This window comes from Otolemur garnettii, unplaced genomic scaffold, assembly GCF_000181295.1.
Source record: "Otolemur garnettii isolate 467f Iridium unplaced genomic scaffold, OtoGar3 scaffold00211, whole genome shotgun sequence".
In the NCBI taxonomy this organism is placed as follows: domain Eukaryota; kingdom Metazoa; phylum Chordata; class Mammalia; order Primates; family Galagidae; genus Otolemur; species Otolemur garnettii.
Window position 1 is genome coordinate 773,255 of NW_003852606.1, and position 22,718 is coordinate 795,972.

Genomic DNA, 22,718 nt, shown 5'->3' on the forward strand with positions numbered 1-22,718 from the left:
ACAGGCGCCCGCCACAACGCCTGGCTATTTTTTGGTTGCAGCTGTCATTGTTGTTTGGCAGGCCTGGGCTGGATTCGAACCCGCCACCTTGGGTGTACGTGGCTGGCGCCTTAGTCACTTGAGCCACAGACACCGAGCCCAAAGGTTTATTTTTAAAAGGCAAACTAGACCACATTTCTCTCTCTCTCTCTCTCTCACATACACACACATATCTTATTTCATCTTTATTCATGAATTACTGAAAACCCACTATGTGCCAAGCATTTGGGGTGCAGTGATGAATAAAATAATTGCACCTCAGGGCTTCTGCATATGCCTTATCTTGGGCCTTTTCATGGCTCATTCCTTGCCATTCTTTAGGCCTTAGTCAACATGTTACCTAATCGGAGGTTTCCTAGCTAACCACTCTAAACTAGGTCCCCTTTGTCATTTTTTAACTTAGGTGTTTTCCTCTTAGCTCAATACACCATCATTTAATTTGTCTCTTGTCTGTTTCCCACCCCAGTGTGAGCTCCAGGAAGGCAGGGATCATGCTACTCTTGTTCCCAGCTGTGTCCTCGGCACTGAAAACTGCCTGGCACATCATAGGAACTTAACAAATATTTAATGAATGAATGAATAAATAAAGGAATTCTTTCTTCCCCCTTTTCCCTCACTCCTACTCTCTAGCCAACCCCACCTCCACTCCCCACCTGCCCTTACCTGCCAGGGGCTCTCCCCCGGCTGGAAGCCCGCCCTCCAGGGCTCCCCCAAAGACTTCATAGGGAGCCAGGGGGGCAGGAGCCAGGGGGAGTTTCCCATAGTCTACAAGCCAGCCCAGCCCACTAGCTGGGAGCAGGGCCCTGTCCAGCTCCAGCCCCAGGGTCGCCAGGAGTGACATGGCTGTAGCACAGGTGCTGAGCACCGATGGCAAAGGATGAGGCTGCACCAACAGCTGGGAGTAGGCTCTGGACGCTGCTCAGCTGGGCAAAGACAGGCACCAAGGCGAAAGTGAAGGACCTACATGTGTGAGAGAAAAGTGGGTGGATCAGAGGCCAGCCTTGCCCATTAGCCAAAGTCACACGTTCGTGTGTGTGTGTGTGTGTGTGTGTGTGTGTGTGACTCCTCCTTCCCCCATCCCAAAAAACCTTGCCTTTTTAGAATTCTAAATCTGCTTTCTTTCCCCACATTGCTGAGCCCCCACACACTCCCAAGGGAATTCTCTTTAAGTCCAATCTTCTTTTCTTCAGAATTCCCAAGTCCTACCCTTTCCCCTCAATACAGAAACCTAAGGGTCTCCCTGAATTACCTTAAGCCTCTCCCATCCACGTCATAATATCCTTCCCGGTTTAAAAATCTCAATCCCAGGGGAATTTTCTTCCAGCCTCACCCCCTTACTAGTTTTCATCCCCAATCAGGTCCCAAGGGAATTCCCCTCCTCTTCTCCCCCAGGCCTGACCCCTCAATGGTATCCCTTCAGAGCCCACACCGCCCCAATTTATTGAGCCCCGCCCCAAAGATTTCCTCAAAGGCCACGCCCCCTTATCCTATCGAAACCCCACCCCTCAGCTATCAGTTGGATTAGCCCCGCCCCTTGTGACAGTGGACTTCCCGCCCCCAAGCCCCACCCTTAGCAACAGTCCTAGCTCCACCCCACTTTTAACGGCTAATCTAAGCCCCGCCTTCTATCCTGTCAATCTAAACCAGTCCCCGCCCCAGTAGGTGCCAGACCAAGCGCAATGTAGAGCCAGGAAGGGGCGGAGGAACTGATAGAGAAGGCTACCCAACCCCCACCCTTGCACACGTGGCTCTCTTGCTGAGGACCAAAGCGCATGCTCCGCTGCCGGAGCAGTTCAATTGCTCTCTCGCTTTTGCGCTCCTGGGGGCCAGTGCGCATGTGCTGCCGCTTAGGTACGCCCTCATATGTTACGGGGCTTTGAGGAGCTAATGCTTACTAGCTACTGTGTGCAGACAGTATCGTCCAGAAAAAAACAAAACAAGCAAATCTTTCTCTAAGGACTAGTGTGCAAGCGCAAGCACACGCAGGCCGATCTTAAACACCAGTTTTGAACGCGCCCGCCCCGGACCAAGTGCGCATGCGCGGCCGCAAGCAGACGTCACAGCGTTCCTCTTCTACGCCTGCGCGATCGTGATTCCGCTGCTCACGACTCCCCCCCCCCCCCTGCGTTTTCCCCCCCCCCCCCCCCCCCCCCCCCCCCCGGCCCGGTTGTGAGGGCCGCGAGCTGCGAAAGGGCGGGAAAGGCGGTTGGAGAGGGAGGGGCGAGCGGTTACTCACTCCATGGCTGCGGAAAGGAGAGGCAGCGGCTGCCTCGGTTGAAGAAAGAAGGCGGGTGTGGAAAGCGCAGGCGCGGTAAGCACGGAGGTGGGCCGAGGGCACAAAGGGGTCGTGGCTACAGAGCCATGGCCGGGGCTATGCTGGCGGAGGTAGCGTCGCGGCAGTGTGAGGAAAGATCATGGTCTGAGGTTGGGGAATGACAAGGCCTCGGAGACTTAAGCCAGATATAGAGGGGCTGGCGCAGCACAGCCCTCCTGGATCCTTCCGCGCCCCGCCCACGCGAGGCCCCAACCGGGAGGGGACCAGACCTCTTGGGGATCAAGGGATCCGATACCTTCTTCCTTCAGCCCCCAGGGTTCGGCCCTCTTCTCCTCTGACCCTGGAATTCGACCCTCCCTTCCCCCTGACACTGGGGTCGGTTCCCCTCCTCCCTCTGACCCTGGACCCGGCCCTCTCCTTGTGAATCTAAGATCTGGTTTCCTCCTCCTTCCTGACTCTGAAGTCTGGGTTTTTTCTCTGTCTGGCTCTCAGGTCTTATTTCCTGTCTCTCTGCTTCTGAGGCCCGTGCCCCCCCCCCCTTATTTTAGAAATCCCGCCTCGTTCTTTTCTCTCAGGCCCTACCAGTTCTTTCCTCGTTAACTTCTGTTTCATGAATTTCCTTCTAGCCACACTTTGATCTCATCACCCAACTGCCGTCTCACCCTGAGAACCCTCGTGGGTTAGAGTTTGTTGGGTGAGAGTCACAAGGACCGCCCGGGGTGGCCTCTGGCAGATAACTTAAGTTCTCTTGTTACTTTTCTCTATCTGTAAAATGAGAAATATCAGCTCTGCTTGGTTTGGTTGTTTGTGAGAATCAAATAAGGCCCACTTCGGCCCATACTTGGCCTGTTCAATGTTTTTTATTATTAATAGAAATTCCGAGGCCCAATCTCATCTCTTCCTCTCTCTCCGAAGAGCCCCAAATACTTGGCCATCTGGCACCTGCTGATGGGTCGTTCTAGTGTCTCTCCCAAGGTGTCAGTTTCACTGTCCTCTATTCCAAATGTTGAGCCCCTACTCCTGGACTTTCTCCAGGCCTTGCCCTGACTTTCTTTCAAACAGTCCTAGACTTCAGCTGGATAGGAACTGTACCAACCCTGCCAAAATGGAAGACCTGTTTCCTCTTAAGAGAAGAGAAGGAGTTTGATAACCGTCCTGCCCTTCCCCAAATGTCATCTGGGCCTCCATCTTCTCTGGTGATTGTGACTCTTCTCTGTTGCAGAAACTCCAGTCTTTCTCACCCTACATTCATCTGTATCCGGGTGTTCCGGTGTCCCACCTGGAGTTCAGCTTTCATCCCTTCTTTGGCAAGTAGGAAGCTGTACATCAAAATCCAGAGAAGATGAGGGACCCTGATATTGAGCATTGCACTCAGGCTTCTTTGTTCTCCCCTTCTTTGGGAAAGCAGAAAGGCCTTCTTTGGGTCTGCCCACCTTCCCTTAGGTCACTTGCTGTTCACTCTGCCAGTATTTGAGTGCTTCGCTTGTATTTCCTTGGGCCTATAGAGGCTATGTTATTATGTAAACTCTCAATTAAGAGCACAGATTCTGGAGCCAGGTTATTTGGGTTCAAACCCTGACTGCACCCCCACTTACTAGCTCTGTGACCCTGGCAGTTTCTCTTCCTCTGTGCCTTAGTTTCTTCTGTGGCACAAAGTGGTGTTAATAGTACCCATATTGGCTCGGCGCCTATAGCTCAACCGGCTAAGGCGCCAGCCACGTACACCTAAGGTGGCGGGTTCGAATCCCCAGCCCGGACCTGCCAAACAACAATGACGGCTGCAACCAAAAAATAGCCAGGCGTTGTGGCGGGCGCCTGTGGTCCCAGCTACTTGGGAGGCGGAGGCAGGAGACTCGCTTGAGCCCAGGAGTTGGAGGTTGCTGTGAGCTGTAATGCCACGGCACTCTACCCAGGGGGACAGCTTGAGGCTCTGTCTCAAAAAAAAAAAAAAAAAAAAAAAATAGTACCCATATCTTGGGGCTATTGTGAGGGTTAAGAGTTAACCCACTCAAGCACTTAGACTAATCTACATAGCATGGTAGGTGCCAGGCAAGGGGTTGCTATTAGTGAGGTGGATATGTAGTATTTCCACTGCTAACCAGTTAGTGCTTTCAAACTGTGACTTGTCTGCCACTTTCTAAGGGAGACGTAAGGACCAACTTCCTTCCACTTTTCTGTACAGATTTTTGAGTAACAGCTGGTGGAATTAGGCATGAATTTCTGAATAGACTGCTGGCATTGAGGAGACACAGTATGCCCCCAGAGTTGTCTTCTGAGAAGACCTAGATTACTCACGGGAACTAGATTTTTATTAGAGATAGAGTCTCACTTTGTCACCCTTGGTAGAGTATCATGGTGTCGCATCTCACAGCAACCTCCAGCTCCTGGGCTTAGGCAATTCTCTTGCCTTAGCCTCCCGAGTAGCTGGGACTACAGGCACCCACCACAATGCCTGGCTATTTTTTGTTTGGCCAGGATCGGATTCGAACCCGCCACCCTCAGTATATGGGGCCAGTGCCCTACCCATTGAGCCACAGGTACCACCCAAGGAACTGGAATTTTTTTTTTTTGAGACAGAGCCTCAAGCTGTTGCCCTGGGTAGAGTGCGGTGGCATCACAGCTCACAGTAACCTCCAACTCCTGGGCTCAAGCAATTCTCCTGCCTTCACTACTGGCGCCCACCACAATGCCCAGTTATTTTTTGGTTGTGGCTGTTGTTGTTTGGTGGGCCCAGGCTGGATTCAAACCCACCAGCTCAGGTGTATGTAGATTTTTTTTTAATAAACTTTTATTATCTTGGTATAGTTTTGGATTTACTTTGCAGAAAAGGTACAAAGATAATACAGGGAGTTTCTATATACCTCTCACCCGTTTTCCCTGTTAATATCTTAAAGTTCATTTGTCACAACCAAGGAACCAACATCAGTACATAACTGTTGACTGACCTCCATACTTTATTCTGATTTCTCTAGTTGTTCCCTAATGCCCTTTCTCTGTTCCAGGATCTCTTCAGGATGCCACATATTCATGCATCATGTCCCCTTAGCTTCCTCTGGTCTGTGATAGTTTTTCAGACTTTTCCTTATTTGACAGTTTTATAGAATGTTGGTTGGGTGTACTATGAAATATGCTTTAGTTGGTTTTGTCTCAGGCTGGGATTATGGCTTTTTGAGAGGATGGCCAGATAGGGTATTAAATTTTAATAACTAGAAATGAACTTGATTGCTGGCTATGTGTGGTGCTCACTGTGAAGGCATTTGAGCAGGAACTCCTGTGCCCCCATCTCATCCAATTTGTGCCCTTTTCTCTCTAGCTGTTGTATCCTACCCAATTTAGCTCTGCCCCAGCTTGACTCAGTCATTCTGAGTAGGTGCCGGTGGCACACTAGCTGCCCAGCCCCTCCCAACATGTTCTAGTTTATGGGTGATAGGTCATCAGTGACTGCCTTCTGCTCCACATCCCACCCCCACCAAGTCTTAAAACCCTGAGCCCTCTCCTGTGTCCATGTCTGACCCAGGCTCATGACCCCTCTAAGACTTGTGCCTCAGCCTCCTTCAGCTTCCAGAAATCCTCCAGGGTCCAGGTACCAGTCCCCTTCAACTCCTTAGCTGGGGCCAGAAGCAAGGGTGGGGCTGCTGGGGACTCTTTTTTTCCGTGCGGAGGGGCCTGGCTTGAGGAGTGAGGCGGCGATTGCAGGCTGGTTGCATCAGCCTGGCTCTTTGATGGGGAGGGGGAGTAAGGGGATTCTCTGGGGGCCCTTCTGCACCTGGCAACAGCTCCGGGTTAGCAGAGCCCTGGATGAGGGAGAGGCCCTAGCATAGCAAGGGTGGGGCATACAGAGGAGGAGGGAGATCAGCTGCCTGAGAATCTGAGACTCAGTGGCCCCGAGAGGGGCCTCATATTGTAGAGGCCAACTGGCTTGTCTTGCAGGAGAGAAGACTTAGACCCCGAGAGGCAAAGGGAATTGTACACAGTCACACCAGATAGAGCCTAAGTCCTCACAATTCCATACAGCTTCCAGGGCCCTGAGGCCTAGGGTACAGCCTGCTAGGAGGCCCCTAAGCCTGGCCCTTCACCTCAGGTTTGCTGCTGCTCTCAGTTGTCAATTGCTATCGATTCTGCAGGCCCCTGACCATCACCCCTGCCCTAGAAGAGTTCCTCCTCACCTGCGCTATTGCAGCAACCTCTGACTAGTTTCCCAATCAATATGGGATTCTGACATGATGAAGGCAGTTCTGAGTTTTGCATCAGATGGTCCTGAGCCTCAGTTGCCTTCTGATAAGTGCAGGGCCCTAGAGTCATTCTGCTGGGTTCACATCCCAACTCTACCACTTCTGTGACCCTTGGCAAGTAGCATCATTTCTCTGTAACTCAGGTCCCTCATTCATAGAATGGGAATAAGAGGCCTTACTTCATAGAGTTGTAGTGTTAATTAAATTGGTGGATGTATGTAAAATACCTAGATGAGAGTCCAACATGTGGGAAGCCCCCTCTGAGCATTAGCTCTTTCTTTTTTTTTTTTTTTCTTTTTTTGAGACGGAGCCTCAAGCTATCCCCCTGGGTAGAGTACCATGGCATCACGCTCACAGCAACCTCCAACTCCTAGGCTCAAGCGAGTCTTCTGTCTCAGCCTCCCAAGTAGCTGGGACTACAGGTGCCCGCCACAACGCCTGGCCATTTTTTTTGGTTGCAGCCGTCATTGTTGTTTGGCGGGCCTGGGCTGGGGATTCGAACCCGCCACCTTGGGTGTATGTGGCTGGCGCCTTAGCCGCTTGAGCCACAGGCGCCGAGTCAGCATTAGCTCTTTCTCTAGAGTTCAGGATTCTGGGGACCTTGTGGAAATGAAGTAGGTAAAGCCCAGTGCTTGCTAAGAGCTCCAGATCTCTAAGTGCTTGTTTCTCTCTCCACGTTTCCTTCATGCTTTGTTTTCGCAGCTACTTCATACATAGATTTCTGCCTATGTGACTGTCCCTGAGCCACTGAGTGCTTGAGAGAGCAAGGTTCCAGAACTGTTCCCCACCACCCCTGGCCTATACTGCTATTTCTATAGGCATCAACACATTTTTTAATGAGTTGCTTATACACAGAAGCCGGGGAATTTGATACTGTGGTCCCTGAGAGGTGTCAGGAAAGGGAACTGGGTCATGCAAACCATAGGGCAGGGGTTGGAGGTGGGTGCCCTGGCAAACAAGGAAGGGGAGGAAGGCCAAGGCCAGCTCAGTTGGGAAAAGGGCAGTGCAGAGGCCGGGCAGGCAGAGCACAGGCCTGCCACGTGGCCCAGTGGCTCAGAGTCCTCTAGAGCCCCTTCCCTGCCCTCACACTTGCTTTGTCCCTTAGCAGAAGCTCTTGCTTCACATTCCTTCAAGCCTCATCAGGCCCCACACTGCTGCTCCAGCTCTGGCATCCTCAGTGTCACCTTCTGTATTAGTTTCCTATGGCTGTTGTAACAAATCACCACAAACTTAATGGCTTAAGAAAATACTCATGATTGATTCCCTTATGTTCTTGGAGGTCAGAAGACTAAATTGGGTCAGCAGGTCAGTGTTCCTGAACATTGGGAGCTCTAGGGGAAAATTTGCTTCCTGGCCATTTTAGGTTTGAGGCTACCTGCATTCTTTGGCTCATGGCCCCTTCCTCATATCCCTCAGACCTCTGCTTCCATCATCACATCTATTTTCTCCTTGGATTTTCTTGCTCTCCCTCTTTTAATAGGGCCCACCTCCCAGATAATTCTTGCATTGCAAGATCCTTAATTGAATCATGTCTGCAGAGACCCTTTTGCCTTCCAGGATGGCATATTCACAGGTTCTGGGGACTTACGATGTGGCCATCTTTAGGGGATGGCCAGCATACTACATCTCTCCTCTCAGAACCTTAGTTTCCTCATCTGGAAGGATAAGGATGGTCAGCCCTAGAGGGCCCCCTCCCTCACATACTCATAGGGACTGAATATAGGAAAAGGACACAGGAAACAAATGACATTTGGAAACATATTGTCCCAGAGCCCAAGATGCCATCACTTACCAATATGTAGCCTGGGATAATGTATGCATGCCACATACACATACCATCCACTCACCTCCCATGCTTTTGTCACTTCATTAGTAAATGGGGACAGTGATAGAACTGCCTTCTAGGTGGCAGCGTCTGTGGCTTAGTGAGTAGGGTGCCAGCCCCATATACCAAGGGTGGCAGATTCAAACCCAGCCCCAGCCAAAACTGCAACAAAAAATAGCCAGGTGTTATGGCAGGTGTCTGTAGTCCCAGCTACCTGGGAGGCTGAGGCAAGAGAATCGCCTAAGCCCAAGAGCTGGAGGTTGCTGTGAGCTGTAATGCTACAGCACTCTACTGAGGGTGACAAAGTGAGACTCTGTCTCAAAAAAAAAAAAAAAAAAAAAGAACTGCCTTCTAGGACAATTTTAAGGATCAATAGTGCCTAGACCATTGCCTGGCCTGGTGAGTGTGAGCTGTCCCTACCACCCATCCGGCCTTGGGTCAAAGACCAGAGAGACCACATCCCAAGAAGCATCTGTGCCACCTGAAAGCTGCTGGTTTTACAGAAGTTAGAATCCAGATTTTCTTGAGGTCCAAATTGTAAGGATTGACAAGCAAATCAGAAAATGTGAAAAACTGCAACAAACCAAGTGTGGCCTCTACTCAGGCTGAAGGCCCACTGAGTGTTTTATGTTCAGTAACTTCCCCTCCCCAGATCTGTAGTCCTTTCTGCCTATAGCACAGAGCAAAAGGAATGGGCTAGTCCTCATTCCAGAGAGTTGCAGAGACCCACCCCCTCTGTGTTGGATTTAGCAACCAGATTAGACTCAGGTTGGGGTGGAGATCTCTAGGGAATCATCCCTGAGGGTTAGAATGCCTACTAGAAGCAAGGGCTGGTGTCTTTATTGGTGTCTGTCCCTAATCAGTCATGGCCCCTGACCTGACCCCCAGGAGCACATTGTTGTTCACTGGGAGGGAGACTGCCCCCAGGTTGTTAAAGATGACTTATTTTGGAGTTGGGCTGTGTCAGATGACTTCAGGCAGGTTTCAGAGAAGTGGGGCCTTGCTCTGGATTGGCTGCTGGCCAAAAGGCAGGGGCAAGCGCCTGATATGGGATCTCTCTTTTATCCAGGGGCAAGAGGAGGAGAGGGAGCTAGTGCTTAGTTAAGAAGCAGCTGTCAGTTCTGAGCAGGGACAAGGGTTTTGAGTTGTTTTTTTGTTTGTTTGTCTGTTTGAGACAGTCTTACTATGTCGCCCTCAGTAGAGCACTATGGCATCACAGCTCACAGCAACCTCGAACTCTTGGGCTTAAGCGATTCTCTTGCCTCAGCCTCCCAAGTAGCTGGGACTACAAGCACCCACCACAGTGTCCAGCTATTTTTTGGCTGCAGTTGTCGTTGTTGTTTGCCAGGCCTGGGCTGTGTTCGAACCCGCCAGCTCCAGTATGTGGCTAGTGCCCTAGCCACTGAGCTACAGGCACCAAGCCAGGGAACAAGGGTTTTGGTCTTATTGGTGGTTTGGACATTGTTGCGTCTGTGTTGAGGCAAGATTCGGGAGTCATCTTGTTGTCTCCATCCATCCTGGTCACTGGTCTTGCCTACCTGATGTTCATGTTCTAAAAAGTTGTTTTATCCAACAGGAGAACACCAGGTCTGGTGGTCAGAGTTGCCTTGCCCTTTCTCACAACAAACATGCACATCCTGCCAAGATTGGGGGAAGAGCAGTAGAGAAACGGCCACAGGGCCAAGAGGCAGCAACTCACCCTATTTGGCAGACCAGAGGTGCATGGACAACAGGAAAGCTGCTGGGCGTAAACCCTGCCAACACCTACAGGGATGGTTGGTCATAGTGGGAGCTAAGGGCAGAAAGGCTATTAGGGAGCAGGAACAGGATACTAGAGTGGCACCACGTGATGGGCATGGTAAAGAGTAAAGAAATGTCTTTTAGGGGAAGCGAGAAATCTCCTTAGTGATGAAGAGCTTGGCTGGGGGGGGCGGGGGGCGGTAGACAGCCTGGCTCAGAGTCTGTACTGACTGTGTATCTTTGAGCAAAGTACTTAAGTTCTCTTAATTTTAATTTGCTTATGTATAAAATGTGAATAATAATAGTTGCCACCTCATAAAGTTGCTGGGAAAAGTGAGTTGAGTCAGTGCAGTAAAGCCCTGATGATAGGGCTGTTGCATACTAGATGCTGTGGAATGCTAGCATGGTGATGGCTACCCAGGGGCAGGTAGGGGCTGTGGTTGGTTCTAGTTCTCAGTATCAAAGTCACCCTGTCCCCCACCTCTAGCTGTTTTCACCTGGTTTCCAGAGAAACCTCCTCCATGGCAACTGTCTCCCCCACAACCTGGCCTGGACCCTTCCCTCCTTCTCCCACTGACATCACTGCCTCATCTCCTGGGAAGCTGAAGAGGAGAGGCAGGAGAGAGCACGGTGTGTGCAGTACCCCACCTCCACCCCTCAGTGTCCCTGGCCCTGGTACTTTAGGCCCACTCCAGGTCTTGGTGTCCTGCTGCCCAGAGCATTTCAGCTTCAGGCTGTTTTCAGCCATCATTATCAACCACCCCAAAGAAAGCATGATCCTGAAATATCTTATTTTTCCTGTGACAGTCTCACTATGTTGCCCTTGGTAGAGTGCTGTGGTGTCAGTAACCTCAAACTCTTGGCCTTAAGCAATTCTCTTGCCTCAGCCTCCCAAGTAGCTGGGAGTACAGGCACCCATCACAATGCCCGGCTGTTTTTGGCTGCAGTTGTCGTCGTTTAGCAGGCCTGGGCTGGGTTCGAACCTGCCAGCTCTGGTGTATGTGGCTGGCACCCTAGCTGCTGAGCTATAGGCGCTGAGCCAATCCTTTAATATCTTTAAAAATTCCTCTGCCTTGTGCGTTAGTCCTGGGGAAGAGTCAGAGAGTCAGGGCTGAGCCCACCTCCCTAGCCTCCCTATTGTCCTGTCATCCCCTTCCTGGCACACATGGTTGGTAAGTTGGTGGGTTTAATAGCTTTATTGAGATACTGGATAATCCACGTTCATTTATCTTGATTCAGTGGTTTTTAGTACATTCACAGAGTTGTGTTTATTTTGCCACAATCAATTTTAGAATGTTTTTTATCAGCTTACAAAAAATTTCTTAGCCATTACCTCTCAATCCTCCCTTTGTCCACTGATCTACTTTTTGTCTCTATGAATTTGTCTATTTTAGTCATTTTCTTCCTTCCTTCCTTCCTTCCTCCTTTTCTTTCTTTCTTCCTCCCTCCCCTCCTTCCCTTCCATTCCTTTCTTTCAACAGGGTCTCACTCTGTTACCTCAACTAGAGTGCCACGATGTCAGTCTAACTCACAGCAATCTCAAACACCTGGGTTCAAGTGATCCTCCTGCCTCAGCCTCCCAAGTAGCTGGGAATACAGGAACCTGCCACAATGCCCAACTAATTTTTCTATTTTTAGTAGAGACAGGGTCTTGCTCTTGCTCAGGCTTGTCTCTAACTCCTGATTTCAAGGAATCCTCCTGTGTTGGCCGCCTCTTCTGTTAGGATTACAGGTATGAGCCACTGCGCCCAGCTCTAACATTTTATTTCAATAAAATCATACTACTTAACTTTTTGTGCTGGGCTCCTTTCACTCCAGGTTAATCCTTGAGTAGCAGCATGTGTCAGTACTTCACTCCTGTTTAAGGCTGGGTAATAACTCTGTGTAAATAATAGCACGCTTTGTTCATCTCTGAACAGACTGATAGGCATTTTGATGGACATTTAGGGTGCTCCTGCTTTTTGGTTCTGTGAACAGTGCTACTGTGAATAAGCACATACAAGTTTTTGTGGGGGCTTATGTTTTCATTTCTCTTGGGTAGATAACTAGGAATAGGATTGCTACATCCTAGGCTAGCCCTGGGCTTAATCTTTTGCGTCACTGCCAGACTTTTTCCAAAGTGGCTACATCATTTGTATACCCACCACCAGTGAATAAGGGTTCCAGTTTCTCCACATTTTTATTAACACTTCTTGTCCATCTTTTTTATTATCTGCTATCCTGTGAAGTGGCATCTGTGTAATGGTTTTGATTTGCATTTCCTGAATGGTGCTGGGCTCTACCATTTGCCTGTCTTCTTGGTATCGTGTGGTTTCTCCATTCCCCAAGGCAGCAGGCCTTGCCCCTCTGAACTTTTGCCTAGCATGATGTGGTGATCTAAACCATCATTCCTTACTGTCTGGACTCCTCCATGACCTTCAGAACTAGGCTTCAGCATCCTCCTCTAGGAGGCTTTCCACGACCTTCCCCTCACCCATCCCCAAAGGAAAGTTAATCACCACCTCCTCTGGTCTTCAGTAGGTTATAACCAAAACTGTTATGCAGTGCCTAACATGCTGTCCTCCCTCCCTCTCTCCGCCCCCTTTTTTTTCTCTTACAGTAAACTGAATTTTTTGAGAGCAGGGGTTCTTTTTTTTTTTTTCTTTATTGAGACAAGAGTCTCAAGCTGTCGCCCTGGGTAGAGTGCCTTGATGTCACAACTCTCAGCAACCTCAAACTCTTGAGCTTAAGCGATTCTCTTGCCTCAGCCTCCCAAGTAGCTGTGACTACAGACGCCCGCCACAACCCCCGGTTATTTTTTTGTTGCAGTTGTCGTTGTTGTTGTTGTTGTCGTTTTTAGCTGGCCCAGGCCAGATTCGAATCCTCCAGCCCCAGGCTGGCACCCTACCTACTGAGCTATGGGCGCTACCAAGAGCAGGGATCTTGTCTTAACTACTCTGCCTCAGACATTTATGTTAACCCTGCTCAATTTACTTAACTCTAAAAGGAAGATATTAAAGGTGCCTACTTCTTGGGGGGAGAGTTGAGAACTAAATTTAGTAACAAAAACCACTAGCACAAAACAGGCCCTAGGTCTGTTTATTCTGTTGACAAGCATTTTTACTGAGTGCCCACAATGGCCAGCTACAGGTACAGACACTCAGGAGACAAAAGTGGAAATAGGGCTAGGTGCCTGTGGCTCAAGCGGCTAATGCCCCAGCCACATACACCTGAGCTGGCAGGTTCAAATCCAGCCTGGGCCTGCCAAATAGCAATGACAGCTGCAACCAAAAAATAGCCAGGCATTGTGGCGGGCGCCTGTACTCCCAGCTACTTGGGAGGCAGAGGCAGGAGACTCGCTTGAGCCCAGGAGTTGGAGGTTGCTGTGAGCTGTGATGCCACGGCACTCTACCCAGGGCGACAGCTTGCGGCTCTGTCTCAAGAAAAAAAAAAAAGAAGAAGTGGAAATAGACAAAAATCCTGCCCCTTGGGGAGCTGGCAGTTCTGGTGACAAGACAAATGACAAACAAGTCTGTCCTTTTCCAGATGGTGCTAAGTCCTAAGGGTAAGGAGGGTAGTAAGGAGGGTGGTAAGGAGTGCTGGGTACAGAGAGAATTTCAGTGAAGCCAGGAAGACCTCACTGAGTAAGTGACATTTTAGCAAAGACCTAGGAGTGAAAAGAGTGAGCTATGCTTGTTGCAGCATTGTTTATGATAAATAAAAACTAGAAGTATCCTAAATGTCTATCATTAGAAGTATGGATAAATAAACTGTGGCATGTTTATACCATGGACTAATTGGCAGCATCCTGAAGGAATAAAACTCTGTTGAGAGACAAATTACAGTGTGATGCCTGCAGTCTGACAGCCTGTGTATGAGCAAAAACACGTAAAACCTTTTTCTTTGGCTGTGGTTCACGCACAAATGTATAACCCCCGCCCCCAGCAGCTGATCCAGGGGTTACTTCACAGATGCTAAGGACCAGAATGGACACCAGTGATTAAGAGAATCTTAGTTTTATCAGGATGTTAAAAAAGAATGTATTAATTGGTTAAGTACATTTTAACTTAAAATGTAAATATTGGCTCGGCGCCTATAGCTCAACCGGCTAAGGCGCCAGCCACGTACACCTAAGGTGGCGGGTTCGAATCCCCAGCCCGGACCCGCCAAACAACAATGACGGCTGCAACCAAAAAATAGCCGGGCATTGTGGCGGGCGCCTGTGGTCCCAGCTACTTGGGAGGCGGAGGCAGGAGACTCGCTTGAGCCCAGGAGTTGGAGGTTGCTGTGAGCTATAATGCCACGGCACTCTACCCAGGGGGACAGCTTGAGGCTCTGTCTCAAAAAAAAAAAAAAAATGTAAATATTGAAAATGCATTGGGGAGAATCTTTTAATATAAGAGAAACAAAACCGTTTTTGGCAAAAAAGGCGGGAGTACCAGCATATTCCTTAAATCTCCTCCAGTTCTATTATTTTGTATTAAGAGTGGTAGTTCTAGAATCCTCCTTCAATTCTACTCTTCTGGGGTCAACGCCCATAGCTCAGTGATAAGGGTACTGGCCACGTACACAAAGGCTGGTAGGTTCAAGCCCAGCACGGGCCTGCTATAAACAATGACAACTGCAACCAAAAAATAGCCAGGCATTGTGGTGGGCATCTGTAGTCCCAGCTACTTGGGAGGCTGAAGCAAGAGAATTACTTAAACCCAAGAGTTGGAGGCTGCTGTGAGCTGTGACGCTATGGCACTCTACCAAGGGCAACATAATGAAACTCTGTCTCAAAAAAAAAAAATTATATACATATATACACACACACACACACACACACATACACATACACTCTTCTGGTTGTTTCCTGACTTATTTTACCTGCCTGAACTGATATGTTTCTCTCCTGGGGAAAACTTCTGTTTGTCCCACCACCTGCGCCCCTTTGGGTACTAGATTCTGGGCCTCAGGAGTGGGAAGGAGAATGTAATTGCTAATTAACTATAAAGTGACTTCAAAGGAAAGAAGGAAGAGAGAAGGTTGAGAACTTACAAATCCAAGAATTATTCACGTATTACCTGGAGGCAGCCCTAGGTGGCACAGGGCAGAGGCAGGACTTTGGTACCTCAGGCAAGAAAACTCCCCTCTGAGGGCCTGTTTTCCTCATCTTTCCAATGAAGAGAGTAAGCCTGCTTACAGTGATCTCTAAAATACTCCAAATGAAGACAGAATGCTGTGTTCAGCATGCTGCCTTTTTGTACAGACAGGGATAATGCAAACCATGCTTTGGCTTAAACATACAGAAAAAAGAAGCCCAAGAAACCTCACAGTCTGTCTTTTTTTTTTTGGCCAGGGCCAGGTTTGAACCCACCAACTCCCGTATATAGGGCCAGCATCCTACTCCTTTGAACCACGGGTACTGCCCCTGTCTTTTTTTTTTTTTTTTTGAGACAGTCTCACTGCCTAGCTATTTTCTGGTTGTACTGTGTTTCCCTCAAAATAAGACACTGTCTTATATTTATTTTTTCTCAAGAAGACACACTAGGGCTTATTTTCAGGGGATGTCTTATTTTTATTAAGTATAATACAACAATCTACATTTATTCAAATACAGTTAAGTCATCTTTTGGAACCTGCCAGGGGGAGCCGTCCTTGTTGGTGGGGCTGGCACTAGTGATGCATGAACTCCTTTCCCCTAGCCGTTCACATGGGCGCAATAGGATGCCTGTGACCACAGTTACCACCCATGCACCGGGAGGAAGGAGCTGCGGCAGATAAAAAGTATTCCAGTCTTCATTACTGCTCTGTGCCAAAATGCATGACGTGGCTATGTAGATACACTGCATAGCTATGCCCATCACTAGGTCTTATTATCGGGATAGGGCTTATATTTAACAAATGCATAGAAATCCTGCTAGGGCTTATTTTGGGGGTAGGTCTTATTTTTGGGGAAACACGGTAGTTGTCGTTGTTTGGCAGGCCCAAGCTGGATTCAAACCTGCCAGCTCTGGTGTATATGTCTGGCACCCTAGCTTCTGAGCTACAGATGCTGAGCCGTCACAGCCTGTCTTCAAGGATGAGACCCAATGGCTGTGGGACCCAAGGAAGGCTTTTATACCTTTCAAACATAAAATCTTGTGAATATACTATGTATTCACAAAATTAGTTTAATTTTCATTTTTAACAATGCCCACCAATATCATCGTGTTGGTTGAGAAAGTGGGGCAAGTGTTATGAGCCTCCTTCACAGTTGTCACGTAGGAACATGTAGGCATTGAGATGTTAAATGTCTAAAAATGCAGTAAAGGTTCAAATAACTCAACCTAGAAGAAAAGAAAGCACCAGCTTACAGGGAGGCTTCCTATAGCCCTCCCCTGCAGAGCAGGGGACAGGCATATACACCTTCCGTTCCTTTGTCTCTGCACAAGTCTCTAATCCTCTTTTTTTTTTTTTTTTTTTTGAGATAGCCTCTTACTCTTGCCCCAGGCTAGAGTGCTGTGGGTGGCATCATAGCTCACAGCAACCTCAAATTCTTAGACTGAAGCGATCCTCCTGCCTCAGCCTCCTGACTACAGGCACCTGCCACAATGTCCAGCTAGTTTTTCTATTTTTAGTAGAGATAGGAGTCTTGCTCTTGCTCAGGCTGGTCTTGAACTCCTGAGCTCAAAGGATCCACCCACCTTGCCTCCCAGAGTATTGGGATTATAGGCATGAGCCACCTCACCTGGCCCCAGGTCTCTCATCCTTAATGCAAATGGTTTTTACCTGGTTGAATCCCAGGTGATCTCTAAGGAGGTGTGAGAGGCTGCTATAACCCACAGGCTCTCTGCTGCTAAAGACAGCTTATTCTGTGAAGGAGAGGTGGCCTTTAAACAGGGTTGGGGGAGGTGGGCTGAGGTTTCTGGTTTATAGATTTGGCTTAGAAAGGCAGCCTGTCTGCAAAGGCTCTGTTTCGTTTTCTTTTTTTTTTCTTTTGGCCGGGGCTGGGCTTGATCCCACCACCTCTGGCATATGGAGCCAGCGCTTTACTCCGTTGAGCTACAGGTACTGCCAAGGCTCTGTTTCAATACGCTCTTGGTAGTGTGGCTATGTAAGAGAGTTGGACACTGCAGCCTGGGCCAGCCCTAACTCCTGCCAAGCCACTGCAACAGCCACCTGACTCCCCACACTGCAGCTTGGGTGAGTCTTTCTAAACATAACCCAGACCCTAACTATGCTGTGGCCTCATGGTCACACTGTGGTCTGGCCACTAGGCCTCCTCCTTGCTCTGTGACTTGCTACTGTTTCTCTGACCTGGAGCATTTGAGCCTGCCTTAGCTAAGTTCTGCTTAGTAGGCCCTCCGTTGTTTATCAGTTGATTTCCATTCTTAGAGGAAAAACTGAGTCATTTTGTTCCCAAGATTAAGGGCAATTTTCTGTGATGTAAGAGAGGGAAGGGAACTGATTCAGGAGACATTTCAGAAGCAGAGTCAGTGGGCATAAGGTTTGGTGGTTTGACAGCAAGCTGTTTGACATGTTGGGTTTGCCATGCTAGTGACACAGCTCATGGGAGATGCTCAGATGGACAGGGACAGAAGTGTGGATGGGGAATCCTTGCACTAAGACACATGGTAAAGATCTTGGACAGGTGCCACCATGGGAGGATGATGAGGGAAGGCATCAAAGAGGGTGAGCCTCAGTGGGGATTAACTCTGGGAAGGCCCAGCCAGCCTCTGGTTTTCCCTCTTAACTCTGTTACTTCTTCTGCTGGCTCACTCTGAGCACTTTTCTCCCCTCTTTTGGTTTCTCTGGTTCTATTGGTCCTACTTCCTCCTCCAGATCTGAAATAATTAATTCCTTTGGGAGAAGAAGATCCCTCAAAGACAGCTCCTCCCTCTGTCCTTCCTGTGTCTAGGTTCAGCGTTGTCAGCAGTGCCACCAAGTGGCTATCGGCTGAATGCCAGGAGCATTTGTTTGATAAGAATTTGCATTAATAAGAAGTTAACATTTGCTGACTTGGAAGGCACAGCAGGCATTCTTAGAGTCTTACCTCTAAGAATGGAAATCAACTGATAAACAATGAAGAGTACTCAACATGGGGGCAGATCATTTCACCTTCACAAAGAGCACGTGGTTAGCGCGCTGTCATCCTTGTTTTTCAAATGAGGAAACCTACACTGGAGAAGCATAGAATCTAGGGTACTAGGGCAGGAGTGGAAGAGCAGGGGCTCAGCAACTGATAGGAAAGGACCAGAAAAAGTTTCTGTCCTCAGGGCACAGTCTGTGGCCTGGACTTCTGATGACAGCTACAGCTCTAGCCTACCAGCCACAGCCCCTCCCTACCAATCTGTGGACTAGACCAGCAATTCTCAACCTGTGGGTTGCGACCCCTTTGTAACAATGAAAATACATCCTGCATATCAGATATTTACCTTATGATTCATAACAGTAGCACAATTACTATTATGAAGTAGCAACAAAAATAATTTTATGGTTGGGGGTCACCACAACATGAGGCACTGTATTAACTGTATTCACGGCATTAGGAAGGTTGAGAACCACTGGACTAGACAGACCTGGATTCAAAGTCATGAGCCCCCTTGAAGAATCCTGAGAAGAATCCTTTGTCTGGACTCATTGCTGGCTGCCCCAGCCTAGGACTACTATTTACTGGCTTGTGACCTTAGGGAAGTCTGAGACTCTCTGGACCCTTTCCCTGAGGGGTTCAGTGTGCTACTGTATAATGCTGTTGGGTTATGCAGTTGGTGCTCAGTAGGTGGCAATTATTACTCATTCTCATTTCATCACACTACCCCTGATTATTTATTGAGTCCTTTCTGAATTCCAGGCACTGCTCTTGGAGTTGATACAGCAGTGAAAATAAACAGGGAAATTCAGCCCAGTGGAGCTGACACTGTCTCTAGGGTGAGCCTTCCTCTGTGCTCCCAGGAGACCTTGTGCTTCTCTCCATCACAGATCCCCTCTTGTTGCTGGGTATCAGCAGAGATCTACTCAAACACATCCACACAAGAATGTCAGGCCCACTACAGGGGATGTCCAAAGTTTCAGAATCACTTCACTGTTCCTCTCTGCACCAGCTCCCCACGTGCTAGGGACAGACCAACTGCAGCCTATCTGCCCTTTGGTCTCCTTACACAGAGGCAGACCTGCCCCCAGATCCTCACCTCTGACTCTAGTCCCTTTCTTGACCCCAACTCTATAATGTGTTTGCCCATCCATTTATTCAGGTTTAATTCTGTTTTTTTCTTTCTCTGTTCTACCTAACCCCACCCCCTTTAGTTTCCTATGGCTACTATAAGAAGTCATCACAAACCAACTGGTTTAAAACAACACAAATTTATTCCCCTATAGTTCTGGAGATCAGAAGTCTAAATAGTTCCACAAGGCTGCATCTCCTCTGGTGCCCATAGAGGAGAGTCTGTTCCCTTTTCCAGCTCCTAGAGGCCACTTGTAGTTCTTGGCTTGTGGCTCCTTTATCTTCAGAGCCAACAGCGTTGTATCTTTCAGACCATTCCTCCTTAGCCACATCTCCCTCTGACTCGACTCCTCTGCCTCCCTGTTCCACTAAAGGACCCTCCGTGTTACCTTGGCCCCACAAGGACATCTCCCCATCCAATCCAGGATCATCTCCCCATCTCAGATCCTTGATCTTATCTGCAAAGTCCTGTGCCCTACAAGGACATCTGCAAAGTCCTTGGCCCCACAAGGACATCTCCCTATCCAATCCAGGATCATCCCCCCATCTCAAGATCCTTGATCATATCTGCAAAGTCCTGTGCCATGTATGGTCACATACTCATAGGTTCCAGGATTAGGGTGTGGGCATGTCTGTCCCCCCCCCCCCATCTTTCCTAATCCTTTGGTCAGGATCAAAGGCTGAGTTCCCTCAACCTCCCCTTTTATTTTTTTTCTTTTTTTTTGTGGAGACAGAGTTTCACTTTATCACCCACGGTAGAGTGCTGTGGCATTACACAGCTCACAGCAACCTCCAACTCCTGGGCTTAGGCAATTCCCTTGCCTCAGCCTCCCAAGTAGCTGGGACTACAGGCGCCTGCCACAAAGCCCAGCAATTTTTTTTTTTTTTTTTTTTTTTCAGTTTTTGGCCAGGGCTGGGTTTGAACCCACCAACTCTGGCATATAGGGCCAGCGCCCTACACACTGAGCCATAGGCACCGCCCCCCCCCCTTTTTTTTGGAAGATGGAGTCTCACTCTGTTGCCCAGGCTAAAGTGCCATGGCCATGGGCTATCTCACAGCAACCTCAAACTCTTAGGTTCAAGTGATCCTCCTACCTCAGCCTCCCTAGTAGCTGGGACTATCGGCATGTGCCACCGTGCTCAGCTAATTTTGTTTTTAGTAGAGATGGGGTCTCATTTTGCTCAGGCTGGTCTCAAACTTCTGAGCTCTACTGGTCCTCCTAGAATACTAGGATTACATGTGTGAGCCAATGTGCCCTAGCCAGTTCCCACACCTTCCCATTCTTTTCCAGACACCCAAGGAAAGGGGCTGGGGTTGAGTAGGAGAGTGCCAGGGCTTGGTGACAGTGACACCTGAGGGCTTTCTTCTAGCTCCTCTGTCTGTTTCAGATACTTCTCCCAGTGACAAGTCTTGATTAATCCTCTACCTTCTTTCAGGCCTTTGTACAAACCTTGAAATGTCCACTGTGCCCATCCTGTTTACTACTGCAGCCTTCATCCCAACACCAGTGCCCCCCCCCCCCGTTGTTCCCCTTGCCCTACCCTGTTTTTCTCCGTGATGCCTAGCTTTTCTAACACACCATACAGTTTGTTATGCTTATTGCTTTCCTATCTCCCCTGCTAGAGTTTAAGCTCCTAAAAGCAGGACTCCCTTTCATTCACATCATACTTCCTGGAACAGTGCCTGGTATGTAGGAGATACTCAAAAAATATTTGTTGTGCAAATATCCCACTGTAGGGAATTTGCTTATACCCTGTGATGCCCTTCTTGGGAAACAGGCCTTTATTTCTCTTTGTGTTGTCATCACCTTACTCAAAGTAGGGCTGATTTAACATTAAAGATACTAGCTGAAAGTAGGACTTGGGGCTCGGCACCGGTGGCTCAAGCGGCTAAGACACCAGCCACATACACCTGAGCTGGTGGGTTCAAATCCAGCCCGGGCCCCCCAAACAACCATGACGGCTGCAACCAAAAAATAGCTGGGCATTGTGGCGGATGCCTGTAATCCCAGCTACTTGGGAGGTGGAGGCAGGAGACTCACTTGAGCCCAGGAGTTGGAGGTTTCTGTGAGCTGTGATGCCATGGCACTCTACCCAAGGTGACAGCTTCAGGCTCTGTCTCAAAAAAAAAGAAAGTAGGACTTGGAGTAGCTAGAGAAGTAAAGATGGAGGGAAGGTCAGTGGAACTGAGGGAAGGTTGGGGGTGGCATCAGAGAACCGTGGCTCCCAAAGCTGGAGGTGTCTGTACATCGGAATCCCAGATGGTCTTTCTCCAGCTCCCTAGGGCTATGAAGATGGGTATTGTTTGAAACACAAGAGCAAAGGTAAGGGGTTAAGGAGGAGGGTGAGATGGGGCAGGTGGCTCTGCCAGTAACTCCCTCTGGTAACCTTGAGGCAGGGCTCTATTCTGCTCTCCAGCCCTGAGTACCTGGCCCAAATACACCCTTCACTTTTCCCTTGAAACTCCCCACTTCCCCACTCCCAGCACCTTCAACTCCTCTTTTATGAAAGTTCTTTTGGTGATAAATGAGGCAGTGCCTCATGGTAGTTTGCATTTCTGAGAACCTCCCCAAGTCTTGGTTATTGGTGACTTTGTTAACCTGGATAGACCTGTGATCTTAGTGCAGACTTGCACGTTTCTCAAGTGGTAATTATTTCTCTCTCTGCCAGTTCAGTCTTGGTCTCTTGGCCTGGCATTACCCTGGCCTTCTGCCAACCACCTGGCCTCAGCCTCTTCCCTCTGCAGTCCAGCCCACACACATACACGGCCATGTTAGTCCTTCCACCTTGTGAAGTCCCCCCATGGTTTCTTCAACAGAAAGTCTGAGCCACTGGCATGGCATTTGTGGCTCTGCCAGTTCCTCCTACCTATCACGTCGCACAGAGTCCTCAAGACCACCCTCAAGTTCAGGGTTTATTACAGTGAAAGGATAAGGATAAAGATCTGCAAAGGGCAAAGATACAAAAAGTCAGGGAGAGACCACAGGTGAGATTCCAGGTTTTCTCTCCTCATAGAGATGATGACAGCAATTAATTCTCCCAAGAACAACACATGGAATATTGTCAGTTAGGGAAGCTCACCCAAGCCTTGGTGTTCAGGGTTTTTAGTTTTAAGCTGGGGCTGGGGCCCTACTCCTTGAGCCACAAGCACCGCCCGGTGTCCAGGGTTTATACAGGAGTAGTCCTATAGACAGGTAGCACCTGTGTGGCTAAACTTAGATATCATACACTCCCTCTAGAGAACATACTGATAGCACAGGGCCCAAAGCCCCCATCTTAGAGCACAGTATTAGCGTGGACTATCTGGCATGGCCCTGGGTAAATAAAGACACTTTTGGCTCGGCGCCTATAGCTCAACCGGCTAAGGTGCCAGCCACGTACACCTAAGGTGGCGGGTTCGAATCCCCAGCCCGGACCCGCCAAGCAACAATGACGGCTGCAACC

At 48.9% G+C, this 22,718-nt stretch overlaps 2 protein-coding genes across 3 annotated transcripts in view; one reads left to right on the forward strand and one right to left on the reverse strand.

Moving 5' to 3' along the window:
* The window catches only part of ATF5 (activating transcription factor 5), a 4,781-nt gene extending 2,149 nt beyond the window's left edge, over positions 1–2,632 (reverse strand). The window contains exons 1-2 of one of the 2 annotated variants that reach the window (XM_023507880.1): positions 2,610–2,632; positions 703–999 (exon numbers count right to left, since the gene is read on the reverse strand). In XM_023507880.1, the coding sequence (XP_023363648.1) occupies positions 703–880 (178 nt within the window). In that variant the 5' untranslated portion in view covers positions 881–999; positions 2,610–2,632. Of the gene's footprint in view, positions 1–702; positions 1,000–2,275; positions 2,585–2,609 lie in introns of those variants that run through there. The other variant, XM_003801464.3, reaches the window with a different exon arrangement.
* The window catches only part of NUP62 (nucleoporin 62), a 28,869-nt gene continuing 8,443 nt past the window's right edge, over positions 2,293–22,718 (forward strand). The window contains exon 1 of the mRNA XM_003801465.3: positions 2,293–2,350. The gene's annotated coding sequence lies outside the window, so the exon portion shown is untranslated. The remainder of the gene's footprint in view (positions 2,351–22,718) is intronic.